At 44.9% G+C, this 23,531-nt stretch overlaps 1 protein-coding gene across 1 annotated transcript in view; it reads right to left on the bottom strand.

Annotated features, from left to right (window-relative positions):
* Positions 1-23,531, bottom strand: part of LOC121536997 (receptor tyrosine-protein kinase erbB-4-like) — a 132,208-nt gene that overhangs the window by 40,461 nt on the left and 68,216 nt on the right. The window contains exons 11-13 of the mRNA XM_041844702.2: positions 23,174-23,306; positions 5,624-5,746; positions 3,388-3,486 (exon numbers count right to left, since the gene is read on the bottom strand). Coding sequence (XP_041700636.2) covers positions 3,388-3,486; positions 5,624-5,746; positions 23,174-23,306 — 355 coding nt within the window. The remainder of the gene's footprint in view (positions 1-3,387; positions 3,487-5,623; positions 5,747-23,173; positions 23,307-23,531) is intronic.

The raw sequence follows: 23,531 nt of genomic DNA, 5'->3' as shown, positions 1-23,531 counted from the left end.
TGTCTTCCACATGTGTCTTCTACGAGAGTCTTCTACGTGTGTCGTCTACATGTGTCTTCTACGTGTGTCGTCTACATGTGTCGTCTACGTGTGTCTTCTACGTGTGTCTTCTACATGTGTCGTCTATGTGTGTCTTCTACGTGTGTCTTCAACGAGAGTCTTCTACATGTGTCGTCTACATGTGTCTTCTACGTGTATCATCTACGTTTGTCTTCTACATGTGTCGTCTACGTTTGTCTTCTACGTGTGTCTTCTACATGTGTCGTCTATGTGTGTCTTCTACGTGTGTCTTCTACGAGAGTCTTCTACATGTGTCGTCTACGTGTGTCGTCTACTTGTGTCGTCTACGTTTGTCTTCTATGTGTGTCGTCTACGTTTGTCTTCTACGTGTGTCTTCTACATGTGTCTTCTACGTGTGTCTTCTACATGTGTCTTCTACATGTGTCTTCTACATGTGTCTTCTACGAGAGTCTTCTACATGTGTCTTCTACGAGAGTCTTCTACATGTGTCTTCTACATGTGTCGTCTACGTGTGTCTTCTACATGTGTCTTCTACGAGAGTCTTCTACATGTGTCGTCTATGTGTGTCTTCTACATGTGTCTTCTACGTGTGTCTCTACGTGTGTCTTCTACATGTGTCTTCTACGTGTGTTTTCTACATGTGTCATCTACGTGTGTCTTCTACATGTGTCTTCTATGTGTGTCTTCTACGTGTGTCATCTACGTGTGTCTTCTACATGTGTCGTCTACGTGTGACTTCTACGTGTGTCTTCTACGTGTGTCTTCCACATGTGTCTTCTACGAGAGTCTTCTACATGTGTCGTCTACGTGTGTCGTCTACATGTGTCTTCTACGTGTGTCGTCTACATGTGTCGTCTACGTGTGTCTTCTACATGTGTCTTCTACGTGCGTCTTCTACATGTGTCGTCTATGTGTGTCTTCTACATGTGTCTTCTACGAGAGTCTTCTACATGTGTCGTCTAAGTGTGTCTTCTACGTGTATCATCTACGTTTGTCTTCTACATGTGTCGTCTACGTTTGTCTTCTACGTGTGTCTTCTACATGTGTCGTCTATGTGTGTCTTCTACGTGTGTCTTCTACGAGAGTCTTCTACATGTGTCGTCTACGTGTGTCGTCTACGTGTGTCGTCTACATTTGTCTTCTACGTGTGTCGTCTACGTTTGTCTTCTACGTGTGTCTTCTACATGTGTCTTCTACGTGTGTCTTCTACCTTTGTCTTCTACATGTGTCGTCTACATGTGTCTTCTACATGTGTCTTCTACGAGAGTCTTCTACATGTGTCTTCTACGAGAGTCTTCTACATGTGTCTTCTACGTGTGTCTTCTATGTGTGTCTTCTACGTGTGTCTTCTATGTGTGTCTTCTACATGTGTCGTCTACGTGTGTCTTCTACATGTGTCGTCTACATGTGTCTTCTACGTGTGTCGTCTACATGTGTCGTCTACGTATGTCTTCTACATGTGTCGTCTACGTGTGACTTCTACGTGTGTCTTCTATGTGTGACGTCTACGTCTGTCTTCTATGTGACTTGTGTCGTCTACACTGGTGCCCTGCCGGCACACACACACACACACACACACACACACACACACACACACACACACACACACACACACACACACACACACACACACACACACACACACACACACACACACACACACAGGGGTCCAGAGTACCATGGTGTTGACAGTCTTCATAATTAATGAGTATTCATCCTCCTGCTATGCTGCTAGCTGCAGGAGGAAACAGGGCTGCTGATCATTGGCCAAACATCGCCAGGGGCCATTTCCATGTCCGTGTGTGTCTGTGTATGTGTGTGTGTGTTGTGTTTGTGTATTGTGTGTCTCCACGTCCAATCTGAAGACACGTGCCACTGCGTTTTGATTGCTGTTTAAATGAAGAAGCTGTGCGGCCTCCTCTTCCTAAATCCTCCATGCAGGGAGGGAGGAGAGTGGAGGGAGGAGAGTGGAGGGAGGAGAATGGAGGGAGGAGAGCAGAGGGAGCAGCGCGGCGAGAGGACAGAGGAGGGAGGACAGAGGAGGGAGGACAGATGAGGGAGGACAGAGGAGGGAGGACAGAGGAGGGAGGACAGAGGAGGGAGGATAGGCTTCAGCCTCCTCAGTCTGAAGCCTGGTTCTCCAGCCGTGTGAATTTGGGTCCAAAATGACACCCTATTCCCTTTATAGTGCACTACCTTTGACCAGGACACATAGGGCAGGGAACTATATAGGGAACATAGGAGGTTGGTGGCACCTTAATTGGGGAGGATGGGCTCGTGGTATCGGCTTGAGCGGATTGAGTGGAATGGTTTCAAATACATCAAACACATGGTTTCCATGTATGTGATGCCATTCCATTCACTCCATTCCAGCCATTATTATGAGCTGTTCTGCCCTCAGCAGCCTCCTGTGACAGCGAATAAGGTGCCATTTGGAACACAGACTGAGTCTCCCCTACCCTATCTCTCCACGTTGACCCCTCCTGTTTAGTCAAAGACATCTGAAGGTCCTCCTCCCCCCTTCCTTCCCACTCCTCCCTCATGCTGTCCTCCAGTTGACAGGCAGCTATCCCACCAGCCACGGCAGCAGACAGTGCTGGACCTGGGTAAAACTACTATTTTAAATAATTTCAAACACTGTGCTTAATTTAGCTTGCCTGTTGCAATTGAACCAATGTAATAGTCCACTCCAGGCAGGGTAAAGCAAGTCATTGAAAGATTGATATATATTTTTTTAAACCAGGTCTGCTGAGCCCCATTGACTCCTCTCTTGGAGAGGTGAAGAGAGGAGGGGAGAAAAGAGGATATGAGAGGAGGACAGAAGAGGAGAGGACAGGGGGAGGAGGGGAGAGAAATAGGAGGGAGGAAGCGAGTGAAGGGAAAGCTCATTAGCATAGCACTCGGCTGCTGATGCACTGTGGGAAATACCCAGCCTGCCTCTGGTTCCTCCTGGGGGCCATCACTAAGACCGCCTGCTAAGACACGTGTTACGTACTGTACTTAAACACACACACACACACACACACACACAACGTACATGCATACACATGTGTACACACATCAAAGCAAGATTGATAAAAATAGACATACAAAGACGCCGTAATACAAAGACATTAAAACACAGCGTAAATGGGTCGCTAGGGGGTTTCACTTAGGTTGCATCACAGACGTAGTAGATAACATCATTAGATTCTTACATTTTTCCTTTTGAAATAAAAGACTGCTGAATGTTTACTGAATGAATGGGGAATCGTACCGTCGTCAGCCCCATTGGTGCTGTGCTGTGAGCCTGTGGTGTGTGCGTGAGTGCGTGTGGCGGTGGTGGTGTAGCGTATGGGGTCTCTACGGAGCTGGTAAAACACTCACATCCATGAACTCCACGTTAGCCTTGGGTCCCGTTGCCTCGTTCAGGATCTTGATGGCCACCGGGATCTTCACTGTCTCACCCTCCGGCACCCAGATACCCTGAGGGGGGAGAGGAGGAGAGAGGGGAGAGGAGATGAGAGGTAAGTTAGAGGGGGAGAGGAGATGAGAGGTAAGTTAGAGGGGGAGAGGAGGGAAGGAGATGGGGAGTGAGTTAGACGGGATGATAGGAGAGGAGAGAAGGAGAGGGAGAGGAGAAGTGCAGGGCAGGAGAGGTGAGGTACATGAAGGGAACAGGAAAAAATTTTAAAAAAGGGGAGTGGAGAAGTGGGAACAGGGGAGGTCAGACTACACAGCCACTGTCACAAAGTCAGACACTATGGTTTCTAGACATACAGTAGTTTAGACCTCTTACACTGTGAGATATATAGCAGTTCAGGGCTATCTCTCTGCACTCATCCTCTCTCCTGCATGCGTCACAGCAGACCTGACCTGGATTTGCATGTGATCCTTACTACAGTGCCTTAGGAAAGTATTCAGACCGCTTGACGTTACAGCCTTTTTCTAAAATTGATTAAATCGTTTTTCCCCCTCATCAATCTACACACATTACCCCATAATGATGAAGCAAAAACAGGTTTTTAGAAATGTTTGCTAATTTATTCAACATACAAAACTGAAATATTACATTAAGTATTCAGACCCTTTACTCAGTACTTTGTTGAAGCACCTTTGGCAGCGATTACAGCATTGAGTCTTCTTGGGTAGTTTCTCCCATTCTTCTCTGCAGATCCTCTCAAGCTCTCTCAGGTTGGATGGGGAGGGTTGCTGCACAGCTATTTTCAGGTCTCTCCAGAGATGTTCGATCGGGTTCAAATCCGGGCTCTGGCTGGGCCACTGAAGGACATTCAGAGACTTGTCCCGAAGCCACTCCTGCGTTGTCTTGGCTGTGTGCTTAGGGTCATTGTCCTGTTGGAAGGTGAACCTTCGCCCCAGTCTCAGGTCCGGAGCGCTCTGGAGCAGGTTTTCATCAAGGATCTCTCTGTACTTTGCTCCGTTCATCTTTGCCTCAAGCCTGATTAGTCTCCCAGTCCCTGCCACTGAAAAACATCCCGACAGCATGATTCTGCCACCACAATGCTTCACCGTAGGGATGGTGCCAGGTTTACTCCAGATGTGATGCTTGGCATTCAGGCCAAAGAGCAATCTTGTTTCTCATGGTCTGAGAGTCTTTAGGTGCCTTTTGGCTTCCGTCTAGCCACTCTACCATAAAGGCCTGATTGGTGCAGTGCTGCAGAGATGGTTGTCCTTCTGGAAGGTTCTCCCATCTCCACAGAGGAACTCTAGAGCTCTGTCAGAGTGACACGCTCTAGGAAGAGTCTTGGTGGTTCCACACTTCTTCCATTTAAGAATGATGGAGGCCACTGTGTTCTTGTGGACCTTCAATGCAACAGACATTTCTTTGTACCCTTTCCCAGATCTGTGCCTCGACACAATCCTGTCTCGGAGCTCTACGGACAATTCCTTCGACCTCATGGCTTGGTTTTTGCTCTGACATACACTGTCAACTGTGGGACTTTATTTAGACAGGTGTGTGCCTTTCCAAATCATGTCCAATGAATTGAATTTACCACAGGTGTTTATTTTATTTTATTTATTTTACCTTTATTTAACTAGGCAAGTCAGTTAAGAACAAATTCTTATTTACAATGACGGCCTACACCGGCCAAACCCGGACGACGCTGGGCCAATTGTGCGCCGCCCTATGGGACTCCCAATCACGGCCGGTTGTGATACAGCCTGGAATCGAACCAGGTGGTCTGTAGTGATGCCTCAAGCACTGAGATGCAGTGCCTTAGACCGCTGCGCCACTCGGGAGCCCCAATCAATGTACTCCAATCAAGTTGTAGAAACATCTCAAAGATGATCATAGCAAAGGGTCTGAATACTTATGTAAATAAGGTATTTCAGTTTGTTATTTTTTATAAATGTGCAAACATTTCGAAAAACCTGTGTGTGCCTATCGGAACTCTCACTCTTTCTCTCTCTCTCCCCTGTCTACCTCCGTTCCTCCCTCCCTATTTCCTTCCATTCTCATTTCCTGTTATCATCTCCCCAGGCCCCTCTTCTCTCGCTCCTTATCGTTCTCTCTCCCAACCTCCACCTTGAAACACCTCCTCATTTCTAACTAGCAAAACAAGTGGTTGAGTGTATGTGAGTGCATGTGATAAGGTGATACCTTGTAGACGGTGCCGAAGGCCCCCGAGCCCAGTATCTTGACCCTCTTGAGTTCAGTCTCTTTGAGGATGCGGAGCTGGGCCTGGTTAGGGGCGGTACCACTAGGTGTCAGGGGCTCCACTAGCTATAAGGAGAAACAATCAATCAACTTATCATTAAGTTAAACAGTAAATTAATCAATCAACTCATCACTCAATGAGTCAGTCAATTAATCAATGAAGTCATAAGTCAATTAGTCAGTCAATTAATCAATCAGCAATATGTTAGTTCCTCACTCCACTACCAGTCAATGAACCAATGAACCTATCTATCTATCAAGCTATTAAGAAACCAACCAGTCACATCTCCCATGGGTATGGCACTCTTTAATCTTTGGAAGATAAACTTTAAAAGAGACTTACCAGAGAGGCAAAAGTGAGAAAAAGAAAACAAGAGGGGAAGAGAGAGGGAAAGAGATGGTTGAAATGGGAGAGATGGAGAGAACGAGGGGGTGGATAATAGCAACAGTTGAAGAGGAGTATAGGCTCTCGTAGTTTCATTATCTTTCAAGTGGAGAATGAATCCACTGGAAGGGAGAGAGGGAGAGAGAGGGAGAGAGGTGAAAAGAGAGGGAAAGAAAGGGGAGAGAAAGAGGTAGAAAGAGAGGGGAACAGAGAAAGAGACAGAGGGAGAAAAAGAGAGAGAGACAGAGAGAGGAAGAGGGAGAGAGAAAGAGAGACAGAAGGAGGGGAAATAGAGAGATAGAGGTAGAGGGAGAAAGAAAGAAAGAAAGAAAGAAAGAAAAGAGAGTGGCGAGAGAGAGAGAGAGAGAGAGAGAGAGAGAGAGAGAGAGAGAGAGAGAGAGAGAGAGAGAGATAAAGAAAGAGAGGGAAGGAGCAGAGAGAGAGAGAGAGATAGACAGGGAGAGGGAAGAAAAAGAGAGAGAGAAAGAGAGAGAGAGACAGAGAGAAAGAGGGGGAGAGAGACAGAGAAAGAGAGAAGAAGTAAATCAGCTCTCCTCTCTGCCTCGGCCCTGTCCTCTGACTCATCACAACATTCATTAAAAAACCATAGCTGTTCTTTATTTAAATGGTATTCTGAATCAGCCTTGCAGGACAGGACATAGAAGAGGAAAGAGGGGAAGTGGAAAGAGAGAAGGAGAGGGGGAAGAAAGAGGGAGAATGAGAGGGGGAAGAGAGAGCAAAGAAGGATAGGGGAAAAGGAAGAAGAGGGGGAGGGAGAGGGGGAGGAAAGAGATATGTAAGGACAGGGAAGGGGCAGAGAAGATGGGATGTCCTCCATATCTATTTCCTACACCTCTCCCACCCCCTCTTCTTCCTCTTCCCCCTCTCCTTCTTTCCTCTCTCCTCTCCTCTCCTTCTCCTTCTCCCTCTCCTTCTTTCCTCTCTCCTCCCCTTCTCCTTCAACCTCTCCTTCTTTCGTCTCTCCTCTCCTCCCCTTCTCCCTCTCCTTCTTTCCTCTCTCCTCTCCTCCCCTTCTCCTCTCCCTCTCCTTCTTTCGTCTCTCCTCTCCTCCCCTTCTCCTTCAACCTCTCCTTATTTCCTCTCTCCTCTCCTACCCTTCTCCTCTCCCTCTCCTTCTTTTCCGCTCTCCTCTCCTCCCCTTCTCCTTCTCCCTCTCCTTCTTTTCCTCTCTCCTCTCCTCCCCTTCTCCTCTCCCTCTCCTTCTTTTCCTCTCTCCTCTCTCCTCTCCTCCCCTTCTCCTTCCCCCGCTCCTTCTTTCCTCTCTCCTCTCCTCCCCTTCTCCTTCAACCTCTCCTTCTTTCCTCTCTCCTCTCCTCCCCTTCTCCTCTCCCTCTCCTTCTTTTCCTCTCTCCTCTCTCCTCTCCTCCCCTTCTCCTTCCCCCGCTCCTTCTTTCCTCTCTCCTCTCCTCCCCTTCTCCTTCTACCTCTCCTTCTTTCCTCTCTCCTCTCCTCCCCTTTTCCTTCCCCCTCTTCTTCTTTCCTCTCTCCTCTCCTCCCCTTCTCCTTCTCCCTCTCCTTCTTTCCTCTCTCCTCTCCTCCCCTTCTCCTTCCCCCTCTCCTTCTTTCCTCTCTCCTCTCCTCCCCTTCTTCTTCTCCCTTCTCCTTCTTTCCTCTCTCCTCTCCTCCCCTTTTCCTTCCCCCTCTTCTTCTTTCCTCTCTCCTCTCCTCCCCTTCTCCTTCTCCTTCTCCCTCTCTTTCTTTCGTCTCTCCTCTCCTTCTCCTTCCCCCTCTCCTTCTTTCCTCTCTCCTCTCCTCTCCTCCCCTTCTCCTTCCCCCTCTCCTTCTTTCCTCTCTCCTCTCCTCCCCTTCTCCTTCTCCCTCTCTTTCTTTCGTCTCTCCTCTCCTCCCCTTCTCCTTCTCCTTCTCCTTCTTTCCTCTCTCCTCTCCTCCCCCTCTCCTTCCCCCCTTTCCCTTTGTTTCCCTCCCCCTCTATTTCCCCGTTACCTTCCCTCTCTCCTTCCTCTCCCATCTTCCCTGCCCCTTCCTATCACTTTCCTCCCCCTCCTCTTCCTCTTCCCCCTCTCCTTCCCCTCTTTCCTCTTCTCTGTCCTCTCCTGCAAGGCTGATTCAGAATTCCATTTAAATGAAGAACAGCTATTGTTTTTTAATCAGACTGTTGTGATGAGCCAGAGGGCCACACATAGCCAGCAACCTCACCTTCGCCCCAGACTGTAGGGAGCTGTCTGTTAGGGTGTTTTCACACTTGGTCCATTTCAGACAATTTTGTTGAATGTTTTTGTGCAGTGTGAACACTCGAAAGGAACTCAGAACCCTCAAAAGAGCCCCCGAAGCAAACTGAACTGAGACCATCTCTAGAGGTGGTCTGAGTTCGGTTCGCTTGAATTCCGCGGCCCGGTTCCCTTTTTTAGGGCAATGTGAACACAAAGCTCACCAGGCTCGCTTGTCATTATTCCCGCACCACACACTAGACTACTGCCACAACCCCTCACATTGGTGCCACAAAAGAGAGAAGATGGTAATGTGCAGGTTCTCCGAAAAAAATGTGTGCTGTTTTTGCATATTGATTAGCGATGCACAGGGGATGCACAGAAATTCCAAAATATGTATGGAGTTTTTAGTTCAAGATTATTTGTTTGCAATATGTGATCTATAGGCTTAGAGAGCTTCATAAACTGTTTATTCGATTGTGGAGTTTGAATAGTGTGAGAAGACAACAACATATTTGGTGAGAATCACAACATAGGGTAGAAAATCTATTCTAGCTCTTAAAGGGCAGTAGCCTACATTGGGTGTACAGTTTTCAATTCCAGCATTATTTAATCGGTAGTTATTCTTCTGCTATTTATTCTGTTACTAATAATATTTACATGTTAATAGTATCTTCTGATTACAATTATTGTTTCATCTTTTAACTAAATGCAATCTATTAGCTTCCAAAGTGTAAGTATGTACAGTATCTAGTTGTCCGATAGCACATTCTGATGGAATGGCTTATCCTGCACTTTGCAAAAACCCAGAGTGCATTGAGTGAATGTTGGAAAAAGATCTTGGTTCCTTTCTAAACATAGCAATATGAATGCAACGAGGACTCGGACTACAAAATAGGTAAAGTGAGATGGCAAAAGTTCAGAGATGGAGTTCAGTCCTCATTCAAAGGCAAGGGCAGTGTGAATACTGTGTTTTTTACCCCAGAGTTCACTTTAAAGAGGACTGAGATCGGTTACTTTAAAGAGGACTATATGTGAAAACACCCTTAGATGAGGTGCTGAACGTGTAGTTGCAAGGAACGGGAGGGAGCTATCCACCAACCCACTCTAATCTGTGGTGCTGAAACCTGAGGAAGACTACTAGGATGTCCATTTACTTAGTAGTCTCTTCGAGCAGTCATTTCTTGTTTGTTATTACTTGTTGTTATTTAAAGCTAAAATCCTTAGTTGCTCCATTTCTTGACTTATAGATGAATTATATTTTTTTACACACATTGATTCTTGAATAATATAACTTATAATTGCCTCATGATTTTAGATCAACTGTCGTACCCCATTATAATCCAAAATATAAGCTATTTTTTTACTCCAATGTTTGTAAACAATGTAAATGTAAACAAACACTGTATAGGAGAAAGATCAAGTGTAACATATTATAAAAAATAAAGCAAACTGGATGGAATATGGGGAAAAATGCACAAAATTCTTTTTTAATCTTCAACATAGGAATGCTACCAAAAAGAACTTAATGAAACTGGTTACAATTGACGGAGTCACCCATGATTCACCAAATGACATTTTGAAGGAAGAAACAAAGTACTTTAAGCATATGTTTTCTTTTCAGTCGCCTCCATCTCCTCTAACTGAAGCTAATTGTAGAGATTTTTTTTCTATTGATAATGTCAAATTAACAGCCACACAGAAAGACTCATGTGAAGGTGAAATTACAGAGGAGGAACTTCTGGATGCAATTAAAGACTTTAAGTCTGGGAAAACTCCAGGGTTGGATGGCATACCAGTCGAGGTATACCAAACCTTTTTTGATATACTAAGAGGACCGTTATTAGCATGTTTTAACCACTCCTATGTAAATGGTAGATTATCTGACACTCAAGAAGAAGGACTGATCTCATTATTACTGAAACAGGATACAAGTGGAAAATATAAAGATCCAGTCCATTTACAAAATTGGAGGCCCCTTACACTTCAGTGTTGTGATGCAAAAATCCTAGCAAAATGTATAGCGCATAGAATTAAAAAAGGGTATTGCCGGATATTATTCATTCTAATCAGACAGGTTTTTACATGGAAGATACATTGGAGATAATATAAGGCAATTATTGGAAACATTAGAACACTATGGAAAATATGGGAAACCAGGCCTGCTATTCATAGCAGACTTTGAAAAAGGCATTTGATAAAGTTCGACTGGGGTTTATATATAAATGCCTGGAGCATTTCAATTTTGGAGAATCTCTTATAAAATGGGTCAAAATCATGTATAGTAACCCTAGGTGTAAAATAGTAAATAATGGCTATTTCTCTGAAAGTTTTAAACTGTCAAGAGGAGTGAAACAAGGTTGTCCACTATCGGCATATCTATTTATTGTGGCCATCGAGATGTTAGCGATTAAAATCAGATCTAATAATAATATCAGAGGATTAGAAATAAAGACCTTAAAAACAAAGGTGTCATTGTACGCTGATGATTCATGTTTTTTTTTTAATCCACAACTAGAATCCCTCCACAGCCTCATAGAGGATCTAGATACATTTTCTAACCTCTCTGGATTACAACCAAATTATGACAAATGTACTATATTACGTATTGGATCACTAAAAAATACAATTTTTACATTACCATGTAGTTTACCAATAAAATGGTCTGATGGTGATGTGGATATACTCGGAATACATATCCCAAAGGAAATAAATGATCTCACTTCAATAAATTTTAATAGAAAATTAGCAAAAATAGATAAGATCTTACTACCATGGAAAGGAAAATACCTGTCAATTTGTGGAAAAATCACCCTGATTAACTCATTAGTATTATCACAGTTTACCTATTTGCTTATGGTCTTGCCTACGCCTAGCGAACAGTTTTTTAAATTATATGAGAAAAAATATTCAATTTTATTTGGAACGGCAAGCCAGACAAAATTAAAAGAGCATATTTATATAATGAATATGAATTCGGAGGACAGAAATTATTAAATATTAAAGCATTAGACCTATCACTAAAAGCTTCAGTCTTACAAAAGTTATACTTAAATCCGAACTGGTTCTCAAGCAAATTAGTAAGATTGTCTCACCCAATGTTCAAGAAAGGCCTTTTTCCCTTTATTCAGATTACAACCTCACACTTTCAGTTATTTGAAAAGGAAATAATATCCCAAATGTCACTATTTCTAAAACAAGCCATAGAAAGTTGGTTGCAATTTCAATTTAATCCTCCAGAAACGACAGAACAAATAATGCAACAAATATTGTGGTTAAATTCAAATATACTAATTGACAAAAAACCTTTATTTTTTGACAGAATGTTTAAAAAAGGTATAATCTTTGTAAATGATATCATCGGTAGGACTGGTGGAGTTATGACGCACATGCAGCTAACAAAAACATATGGAAATGTCTGCTCTACCCAAAATTACAACCAAATAATGGCAGCTTTACCGCAAAAATGGAAGAGGAAAGTGGAAGGGGGAGAAAGTAAGGAACTTGTCTGTCGGCCTTGCATTAAAGAACATAATTGGTTAAGGAAAACTGTGATAAATAAAAAAAATATATCAGTTTCACTTAAGGACCAAAGGATTGACAGCCGTCCCATATAGATTGCAAAATAGTTGGGAAGAGATCTTTGATGTACCGATCCCATGGCATAGTGTTTATGAACTGACACGCAAAACGACACCGGATTCAAAAATTAGAATCTTTCAATTTAAATTATTATATAAAATCCTTGCTACCAATAGAATGTTATTTATATGGGGATACAATCTTCCCAGCTCTGCAGATTTTGCTGTGAAGAGACGGAATCATTGGACCATTTGTTTTGGTTCTGTCCATTTGTAGCTTGTTTTTGGACACTGGTCCAGGAATGGCTAAAGGATTGCAATATTTACCTGGAACTAACCTTGCAGATAGCATTACTGGGTGATCTGAAAAGCCATAGTCAATCAATCAATAATATAATAATACTTTTAGCAAAGCTGTTTATTTTTAACTCTCAATCTGTAGAAGCAATGAGAATAGAAAGGTTCAGAACTTTTTGTAAAACATCACAGTACGGTTGAAATATATATGGCAAATAGAAATCCGATATGGATGGTGTTAAGAGATAGATGGGAGGTATTGAATAGAGTTGAAGGATGGGACTAATAACAAATAACAACAAATAATAACAAAGATAGCTAATAATGTAAAGCATACTGTGTCCATAATAAGTATATAGGCTGTATGTTGGGAGCTTTTGGGAAAGAGCACAGTTAGAAAGATATGGCATATAGAAGCAAACCGGATGGACATCATGAAAACGATCGGAGAGGTTGAGAGTAGAAGTAGTTCAGGAGCAAAAAATAAATAAATAATAATAATAATAATAATAATGATATGTATGTATGTATGTATGTATGTATGTATATGTATATATATATGTATATATATAATAGAATTATTGTAAAATTAACTGTGTCCATAAGGTGTAGATAGTAAGTATAGACCGGAAGTAGAGGCCTGGGAATTGTTGTTCACTAATTTACTCCAAGTAGGGAAAGGATGGTGGGGTTGAAAAGTAATAAAGGGGAGTATATATATAAAAAAATATATATATATAAAAAAACAAAAAAAAAAACATGGGGGATTGGAAGTGATGCAGACAATTACATTGATAGAAGATACAATCTATCTGCAATATTAAGCTGATCCATTCCCCCCAAACAAAAAAAAAAAAAAAAAAAAAAGAAACAACACTGTATAGCCTCAAAATATGGCTAAAGCTATCATGTTGATATCATGGATGGTCAGTCCTTGCATCCATAGCATTGTCTATGAATTTGAGAGTGGTTCCATTTCTCCAAGGCCATCCCTCAGCTTTTTACCAAAACAGAGGCGGGGTCTCCGCTTTGTTATTGTTTCAATTAACTGACTTACCACTGACGTTAAAGCATGAGTTTTGCATTGAGCCAATTTATATTGAATAAAAACCGTGAGTTCCATAATAATAAAGTAGTGAATAGTACTGAATGTGTGTGCAGGTAACCAAGACAGCACAGAGGAGAGGAACATATGGAGAGAGCGCGAGAGAGCAGAGATGTAAGGTATAATCGAAAAATGCACAATCTTGTCATTACTAAAATAACTAGTAAAAAGCCTAGTGCACCATCACTTCATGGCACTGTAACTGTAGGGTAGAAGGACATGGCAGGAGACCAGTACATTCAGGCTCTTACACCAACCTATGTGGTACTGAGAGCTTAAATGGAACCTGTCACTGATGTCTGTTAACGCAGAGTACCCTCTCCTCTCCTACATGGTAGACTGTAGACTGACCACCTGTCTGTCTGTCTGTCTGTCTGTCTGTCTGTCTGTCTGTCTGTCTGTCTGTCTGTCTGTCTGTCTGTCTGTCTGTCTGTCTGTCTGTCTGTCTGTCTGTCTGTCTGTCTGAGTTTAGAGTGAGCTACCGCTAGACCAGGACACATACAGTGGGGAAAAAAAGTATTTAGTCAGCCACCAATTGTGCAAGTTCTCCCACTTAAAAAGATGAGAGAGGCCTGTAATTTTCATCATAGGTACACGTCAACTATGACAGACAAAATGAGGGAAAAAAATCCAGAAAATCACATTGTAGGATTTTTTATGAATTTATTTGCAAATTATGGTGGAAAATAAGTATTTGGTCAATAACAAAAGTTTCTCAATACTTTGTTATATACCCTTTGTTGGCAATGACACAGGTCAAACGTTTTCTGTAAGTCTTCACAAGGTTTTCACACACTGTTGCTGGTATTTTGGCCCATTCCTCCATGCAGATCTCCTCTAGAGCAGTGATGTTTTGGGGCTGTCGCTGGGCAACACTGACTTTCAACTCCCTCCAAAGATTTTCTATGGGGTTGAGATCTGGAGACTGGCTAGACCATTCCAGGACCTTGAAATGCTTCTTACGAAGCCACTCCTTCGTTGCCCGGGCGGTGTGTTTGGGATCATTGTCATACTGAAAGACCCAGCCACGTTTCATCTTCAATGCCCTTGCTGATGGAAGGAGGTTTTCACTCAAAATCTCACGATACATGGCCCCATTCATTCTTTCCTTTACACGGATCAGTCGTCCTGGTCCCTTTGCAGAAAAACAGCCCCAAAGCATGATGTTTCCACCCCCATGCTTCACAGTAGGTATGGTGTTCTTTGGATGCAACTCAGCATTCTTTGTCCTCCAAACACGACGAGTTGAGTTTTTACCAAAAAGTTCTATTTTGGTTTCATCTGACCATATGACATTCTCCCAATCCTCTCCTGGATCATCCAAATGCACTCTAGCACGGGCCTGGACATGTACTGGCTTAAGCAGGGGGACACGTCTGGCACTGCAGGATTTAAGTCCCTGGCGGCGTAGTGTGTTACTGATGGTAGGCTTTGTTACTTTGGTCCCAGCTCTCTGCAGGTCATTCACTAGGTCCCCCCGTGTGGTTCTGGGATTTTTGCTCACCGGTCTTGTGATCATTTTGACCCACGGGGTGAGATCTTGCGTGGCGCCCCAGATCGAGGGAGATTATCAGTGGTCTTGTATGCCTTCCATTTCCTAATAATTGCTCCCACAGTTGATTTCTTCAAACCAAGCTGCTTACCTATTGCAGATTCAGTCTTCCCAGCCTGGTGCAGGTCTACAATTTTGTTTCTGGTGTCCTTTGTCAGCTCTTTGGTCTTGGCCATAGTGGAGTTTGGAGTGTGACTGTTTGAGGTTGTGGACAGGTGTCTTTTATACTGATAACAAGTTCAAACAGGTGCCATTAATACAGGTAACTAGTGGAGGACCGAGGAGCCTCTTAAAGAAGAAGTTACAGGTCTGTGAGAGCCAGAAATCTTGCTTGTTTGTAGGTGACCAAATACTTATTTTCCACCATAATTTGCAAATAAATTCATAAAAAATCCTACAATGTGATTTTCTGGAATTTTTTTCCTCAATTTGTCTGTCATAGTTGACGTGTACCTATGATGAAAATTACAGGCCTCTCTCATCTTTTTAAGTGGGAGAACTTGCACAATTGGTGGCTGACTAAATACTTTTTTTCCCCACTGTATTTATCAGGCCTCCTCTCACGGTAGGTATAAGCAACAGTATTATGGGTGACTCAAATATGAACACAAGTCATGGCTATCAGTATACTGAAACTCAATAATAGGTTCTCTATTCATGTTATTTCACAGTAACTCATATAACTAATCTATTTCACATGTAGTGGGGATGAATACTTGTAAATGCAGCTATGCAGACTTAGCAGCAGGGTTGGGATTCATTCCACAAATTCAATTCTAATAAAATTCTCTCTCCCTGTAAATTTCATATAATTCCTAGCCAGTTGCAACCAGATATGGTACCTGGTCAAAAGTAGCGAGCTATGTAGGGAATAGGGTGCCATTTGGGACCAAACCATCCTTTACCTATCCTATCCATTCATTGTGATCAGTTGAGGAGGGAGAGAGGGAGAGAGGGAGATGGTGCGCTTGATATTTCGTTAGAGTCCCAAATTCAGACAAAATGCTTCCTGGTTTGGTTGAGTCGAGCTCTACAGCATGGCAGACTGGGTAATTAATTGAGATGGATGTCTGTACGGAGGATGAAAAATGAGGTCTCCAATCTGCTCCCCACTCTGTGGAGGGAGGAGTGTGTGTGTTTGTCAATCAAATCAAATCAAATTGTATTGGTCGCTACACATATTTTGCAGATGTTATCACAGGTGCACCGAAATGCTTATGTTTCTAGCTCCAACAGTGCAGTAACACCTAACAATTCAAAACAAGAAATATATATATATATATTTTTTAAAAGAAATATCAGAACGAGCAACGTCAAAGTCCGGAATACAAATATATACTGTATACTGTATATAATGGTGTGAAATAGACAGTATGGGCAGTATATGAATAGAAAAGGTGTGTACAGCAGTAGTGATATAGGATGAGCCTTGACTAGAATCCAGTATACCAGGGTTCTTCAATTGCGGTCCTGGAGGGCCGAAACACTTCTGTTTTTTATTTCTACCTGGTAGTTAATTGCACTCACCTGGTGTCCCAGGTCTGAATTAGCCCCTGATTAGAAGGAGAGGATGAAAAACAGAGGTGTTTCGGCCCTCCAGGACCGCAATTGAAGAACCCTGCAGTATACAGTGGGGAGAACAAGTATTTGATACACTGCTGATTTTGCAGGTTTTCCTACTTACAAAGCATGTAGAGGTCTGTAATTTTTATCATAGGTACACTTCAACTGTGAGAGACGGAATCTAAAACAAAAATCCAGAAAATCACATTGTATAATTTTTAAGTAATTAATTTGCATTTTATTGCATGACATAAGTATTTGATACATCAGAAAAGCTAAACTTAATATTTGGTACAGAAACCTTTGTTTGCAATTACAGAGATCATACGTTTCCTGTAGGTCTTGACCAGGTTTGCACACACTGCAGCAGGGATTTTGGCCCACTCCTCCATACAGACCTTCTCCAGATCCTTCAGGTTTCGGGGCTGTCGCTGGGCAATACGGACTTTCAGCTCCCTCCAAAGATTTTCTGTTGGGTTCAGGTCTGGAGACTGGCTAGGCCACTCCAGGACCTTGAGATGCTTCTTATGGAGCCACTCCTTAGTTGCCCTGGCTGTGTGTTTCGGGTCGTTGTCATGCTGGAAGACCCAGCCACGACCCATCTTCAATGCTTTTACTGAGGGAAGGAGGTTGTTGGCCAAGATCTCGCGATACATGGCCCCATCCATCCTCCCCTCAATACAGTGCAGTCGTCCTGTCCCCTTTGCAGAAAAGCATCCCAAAGAATGATGTTTCCACCTCCATGCTTCACGGTTGGGATGGTGTTCTCCTGCTGTGTAGTTCTGGGCTGATCCCTCACCTTCCTCATGATCATTGATGCCCCACGAGGTGAGATCTTGCATGGAGCCCCAGACCGAGGATGATTGACCGTCATCTTGAACTTCTTCCATTTTCTTCCAGTTGTTGCCTTCTCACCAAGCTGCTTGCCTATTGTCCTGTAGCCCATCCCAGCCTTGTGCAGGTCTACAATTTTATCCCTGATGTCCTTACACAGCTCTCTGGTCTTGGCCATTGTGGAGAGGTTGGTGTCTGTTTGATTGAGTGTGTGGACAGGTGTCTTTTATACAGGTAACGAGTTCAAACAGGTGCAGTTAATACAGGTAATGAGTGGAGAACAGGAGGGCTTCTTAAAGAAAAACTAACAGGTCTGTGAGAGCCAGAATTATTACTGGTTGGTAGGTGATCAAATACTTATGTCATGCAATAAAATGCAAATTAATTACTTAAAAATCATACAATGTGATTTTCTGGATTTTTGTTTTAGATTCCGTCTCTCACAGTTGAAGTGTACAGTATTACAGACCTCTACATGCTTTGTAAGTAGGAAAACCTGCAAAATCGGCAGTGTATCAAATACTTGTTCTCCCCACTGTATATATATATGAAGTGGGTAAAACAGTGTGTAAACATTATTAAAGTGACCAGTGTTCAATGACTATATACATAGGGCAGCAGTCTCTAAGGTGCAGGGTAGAGTACCGGGTGGTATCCGGCTAGTACCAGTGACTAAGGTTCAGGGCAGGGTACTGGGCGGCTAGTGGTGATTAACAGTCTGATGGCCTGGAGATAGAGCTGTTTTTCAGTCTCTCTGTCCCAGCTTTGATGCACCTGTACTGTCTCTGCCTTCTAGATAGTAGTGGGGTGAACAGGCCGTGGCTCGGGTGGCTGAGGTCCTTGATTATCTCCTTGGCCTTCCTATGACACCGGGTGCTGTAGATGTTCTGGAGGGCAGGCAGTGTGCCCCCGTGATGCATTGGACTGACGCATCACGCGCTGGAGAGCCCTGCGGTTGCGGACGGTGTAATTGCCGTGCCAGGCGGTGATACAGCCCAACAGGATGCTCTCAATGGTGCATCTGTAGAAGTTCATGAGGGTCTTAGGGGCCAAGCCAAATTTCTTCAGCCTCCTGAGGTTGAAGAACTAGTGCAGTTTGCTGCTGAAGTCTGGGATGATGGAATTGATGTGTGCCATGACCAGCCTTTCAAAGCACTTCATGATTACAGATGTGAGTGCTACAGTGCGGTAGTCATTGTGGCAGGTAGCCTTAGAGTTCTTGGGAACAGGAATGATGGTGGTCAGCTTGAGACATGGGGATTACAGACTGGGACAAGGAGAGGTTGAAAATGACAGTGAAGATGCCTGCCAGCTGGTCTGTGCATGCTCTGAGAACCCACCCTGGAATACTGTCAGGCCCCGCGGCCTTGCGAGTGTTGACCAGATTAAAAGCCTTATTCATATCAGCCTCAGAGAGCGGGATCACCCAGTTCTCTGGGACGGCTGGGGCCCTTATGAACGGCTTGGTGTTATTTTTGCCGAAGCCTGCATAAAATGCATTGAGTTCGTCTAGTCGAGAGGCATCGTTGGGCAGATCAAGGCTAGGTCGTCCTTTGTAATACTTAATGGACTGTAGCCCCTGCCACATGTGTCGGGCGTCGGAGCCGGTGTAATAGGATTCCACCTTGTTCCTATATTATACTTTTGCCTGTTTGATGGCTCTTTGGAGGTCGTAGTGGGACTTCTTGTACGCATTTGTGTCCTCAGCCATAGCCTCAGGGTTTGCTGCGATAGCCCTGTGTGCGGTAGCTCTGTCTTTTAGCTTAGCACGTACCTCTATGTTAATCCAGGGCTTTTGATTGGGGAAGCAACATACCTTCACTGTGGGGACAACGTCGGCGATGCATTTTCTGATGAAGCAGGTGACGGAGGTGGTTAGCTCGTCAATGCTATTGGCGGAATCCTGGAACATATTCCAGTCAGCGCCAGCAAAGCAGTCCTGCAGCATAGCCTCCGTTTCGGTGGACCATTTCTTTATGGAGCACGTCATGGCTACTTCCGGATTAAGCTTCTGTTCGTAAACAGGAAGCCGGAGTATAGTAATGGTTATATAGTAATGGTGGTTTTGTTCACGTTTCTAGACTAGGTACAATACAATGTCATAGTGCCTATAGAAGCAGTGCAACAAGATGATTGTTATCTTAACACGGTATGATGTGGTATTGTATTTGTGTTGCTTTGAAGCCTTGTTTAGAATGAGTTCAATGTGAGTATTGCTGGTATTTTTGTATAGAACATCCATTCCAAAGAAGCTCTCGTGTTCTATACCGTAACAAAGGAGAGGAGGGAGAGAGAAGGGAGAGGAGGGAGAGAGGAGTGAGGGAGGCATCAGAGGAGGGAAAGAGGAGGGAGACAGAGGATGGAACGTGGAGGGAGAGAGGCCACAGAGGAGAGGAGAGAAAGAGAGGGAGAGAGAGCGAGAGAGCGAGAGAGCGAGAGAGAGAGAGAGAGAGAGAGAGAGAGGGATAAATGAGATGAGAATGGACAGAGAGAGGAGAGAGAAATGCCACAGAGGAGGGAGAGAGGAGAGGGAGAATAGGAAGAGAGGAGGGAGAAATGCCTCAGAGGAGAAAGTGATTAGTTTGAGCTGGAGATGATGCTCTCTACCTCCTCTCCGTCAGTCTGTCTATTCCCTAAGCTCTCTGTGTTCTCATAGCCCCGGGCCCCAGCCACCAGTGGCCCTACACACATCACAGAACACATCATAGACTACATCGCATACCATGAGAGAGATGAGCACACAAGGCTGTTATTACAGCTCTTCATAGAGCAGTGAGTGAAGTCTTTTTCACTAAGGCTACTAGGATGTAAGATCTAGTTCAATCTTGTTTTAATTAATTATTCCTTCAATCAATCAATCAATCAATTTTTCAGCAGTCAGGGTTCAACAATATATATATATATATATATATATATATATATATATATATATATATATATATATATTGTGATGCCACGAGAGGCTACCGCTTCCAGCGGGGTTGCCCAAGTAGTGCAAGGAGTCCAGGTTCAACCAAAACAAGGATTTTTATTAAAGGTCTTCGGCAACTAACGAAATTATAACACAATTCTCTTCTTCCCGAGCCCACCCTACAGACCGTGTCTCTTCCCTTCCAAACCAACTCCAGCCCATCAGCCCCTCATTTGTTTCAGCTGCGTGGGAAGATTGGCCATAGAGGGGTGGAGTTCCCGACCATACCAGCAGATGGAGCCATAGCTGTCTGGGTTTGCAGCCACCTCAGGGGATGTAACGTCCCTCCAGGACACAGCCTCTCGTGACATCACACATCCCCTCCTCGGGACCGACGTCCTCGCCGGGGTAAAGGCAGCGAAGAAGGCATCACGCCGGGAGAGGGCGTCCGCATTGCCGTGGTGCTTGCCAGCCTGCTCTCTCTTCAACTCCTCCACCTCTAGGACCAGGGACTCAGCCTCCTGTTGTCTCTCCTTGAGTTTCTTACTGAACGCATCAGCCTTGGTTTTAGCAGAGTTTAGCTTCTGTTGAGCAGCTTTCAGTTCCTTCTCTCTCTCTGCCTCCGCATTCTTCATCTTGTTCTCCAACACCTTGTACTTCTCCTCTGCCTTCTTCTGGACCTCCTTACTACTGCGCAGGGTCTCCTCACACTCCTCGATGGTCCTGCGCAGCCTCTCCAGCTCCTCCTGTTGCTTAGGGAAGGAGCTCTGTTGGAGTTTAGCCTGGAGGATATCTAACTCTTCTGTCTTCATGTCTAACTGTTGCTTTAACAAACGATACCTCTCAGCGGTCCCCTTCAGACCAGACAGTTCTTTGTCCAGATTCTGTAGCTCCGTCTCTGTGTCGGTCTGGGCACCTGCCATCCCTATCAGAGCCCGGGCGGGAGTGAGTAACTCGGAGGATTGCACCGGAGCCTTCCCAGGATGAGTCTTGCCTCTCCGTTTCCGAGGTACTCGGGTTATCCTCTCCTGAGACTCTCTCCAGAGTGGGTAAAAGGCTGGGCAGTCTCGTCCAATTAGGACAGGGACGGGGAGGAATCAACCACCCCCGCCGTCGTGTGTATGGTTCCCCGTGTGCTGGTCATTGTAAGTTCAGTAATGGGGTATTCTCTGGTGTCCCCATGGACACAGGAAACTGGGAGGACTTTCCCCGGGGTCAGACACGTTGGGCCCACCAAATCCTTACGCACCAGGGGTGGCCCGGCTACCAGAATCCAGTAAGGCCTCCACATCATGGTGATTCACAGTTACCGGGCAGGTGGGGGGTCGATCTGGGCCGCCATCTACGACTCCCAAGAGCGAGGCAACCCGGTGTGTGGGTGCTGAGCTGGAGGACTCCGCAGTGGGCATAGGTTCATCGGCTGGTTTCCCACACTGCCAGGAGATATGTCCCATCTCCCCACACCGGTAACACTGTCGAAGTTTCCCCCTCCTGGTGTACTCTTCTTGGACCCGCCTGGTTTCTGGCTCCCCCCTGGAGCCGGGATAAGTCCTGACGTGGCTGGGTTCGAGACCTTGGGGTCCTTTGGACGGGTCCTTCCCATTTGTGGTGGGGCCGCCCTCCTGGGGTCTTTTTCGGGAAGCATTCAGCATCTCCGCTGTGGCCTGGTACTTTTCCACAGCTTCCACGGTCAGATCAGCCGTGGTCAAGGCCTGTTGACTGATGAACCGTTTTTGCCTCATAAGGCAGGGCGCGTAGGTAACCATCCACCACAACGGCCTCCACCACCGCCGCTGCTGTATTCCTCTGCGGATCCAGCCATTTCCTTGCGATTCGGACAAGTTCATGCATCTGCGCCCGAGGAGGTTGGTCTGGTTGGAAGGTCCAACTGTGAAAGCGCTGGGCCATACCAAATTTTGTGAGTCCATATCTGCTGAGGATCTCAGACTTCAGGGCATCATAGTCAGTAACCTGGTCAGGGCCCAGGTCCCGGACAGCATTCAGCGCTTCCCCGGGTTAGAAAGGGGGCTAACAGACCAACCCACTGTTGCTTGGGCCAGGCTTCCCTAGTGGCCGTGGCCTCAAATGCATGCAGGTATGCCTCAATGTCATCGGTAGCTCCCATCTTAGATATAAAGTCACTTGCCTTTATTGGGCGGGTATTTTGGACCACCCTCTGTCTCTGCAACTGCAATTCCTCTGCCTTCAGAAGGTTGGCTTTCTTTTGCTCCTCCAAGAGAGCCACGTTTGCTTGCATCTGGGCTTGCTGGCCAGCAACAAGGGCTTTCAATATGTCCTCCATTTCAGTCGGGCGGGGAGCCTACGGCCAACTTGGAAAACTGGGTGATCAAACCTTCGGTATCCTCCTCTGACATGCACTATTAACGCTTGAGCGTGCCCGTATTCTCCACCATCTGTGATGCCACGAGAGGCTACACGCTTCCAGCGGGGTTGCCCAAGTAGTGCAAGGAGTCCAGGTTCAACCAAAACAAGGATTTTTATTAAAGGTCTTCGGCAACTAACGAAATTATAACACAATTCTCTTCTTCCCCGAGCCCACCCTACAGACCGTGTCTCTTCCCTTCCAAACCAACTCCAGCCCATCAGCCCCTCATTTGTTTCAGCTGCGTGGGAAGATTGGCCATAGAGGGGTGGAGTTCCCGACCATACCAGCAGATGGAGCCATAGCTGTCTGGGTTTGCAGCCACCTCAGGGGGATGTAACGTCCCTCCAGGACACAGCCTCTCGTGACATCACAATATATATATATATATTTAAACAGTGACAACCATACAACAGATACATATAAGATAAATAATGAGATCGGTAACATGAGATCCATTGTGCTGAGTTTTGGCCAATAATTAAATCTGTCACTGAAACTTCAAACCAATCAATGCAAAGTGTTACTTCGATCTGTGTATTATTGAGGCTCTCTAAATTCGGCCTGCGTCCCATCTAGCCCCGTGGCCCCTATATTTTGATGAGACCAATGGAAGCTTTTTCTATGATCCACATCTCAGGAGGCCCTTACCTTTGTCCCGTGTGTGTGTGTGTGTGTGTTCACACTCCATACCTCTGTCTCGAGGAAGCGTCGCAGGGCTCTCTTCTTCTTGATGCTCTTCCTGCGGACGGACACGGCTACACTCAGAGCCACGATGACCACCACGAAGAGGCCCCCTATCACCCCGGCCGCAATCAAGGGAGTCCTGAGAGAGAGGAGGGAGAGAGATGTGAGACAGGGCCACAGTACTGGATACTAGCTACCAACCCTTCTTATTTGTTTTCTATCTAATCATTTAGCTGCGCTTGATTGAGCTATTATTGTCTGGTACAGTGGAACCAATGGAATAGTTTATCCATCTGGCAGTCCAAGCAGGCTTAATCAAATGCTCAAAATATTTGATCGAAAACAAATACTATTTGAACCCAGG

Source organism: Coregonus clupeaformis, chromosome 23 (assembly GCF_020615455.1).
Source record: "Coregonus clupeaformis isolate EN_2021a chromosome 23, ASM2061545v1, whole genome shotgun sequence".
NCBI classification, from domain to species: domain Eukaryota; kingdom Metazoa; phylum Chordata; class Actinopteri; order Salmoniformes; family Salmonidae; genus Coregonus; species Coregonus clupeaformis.
The sequence above is the reverse complement of the archived record's forward strand: the minus strand, read 5'-3'. Positions and strand labels throughout refer to the sequence as shown.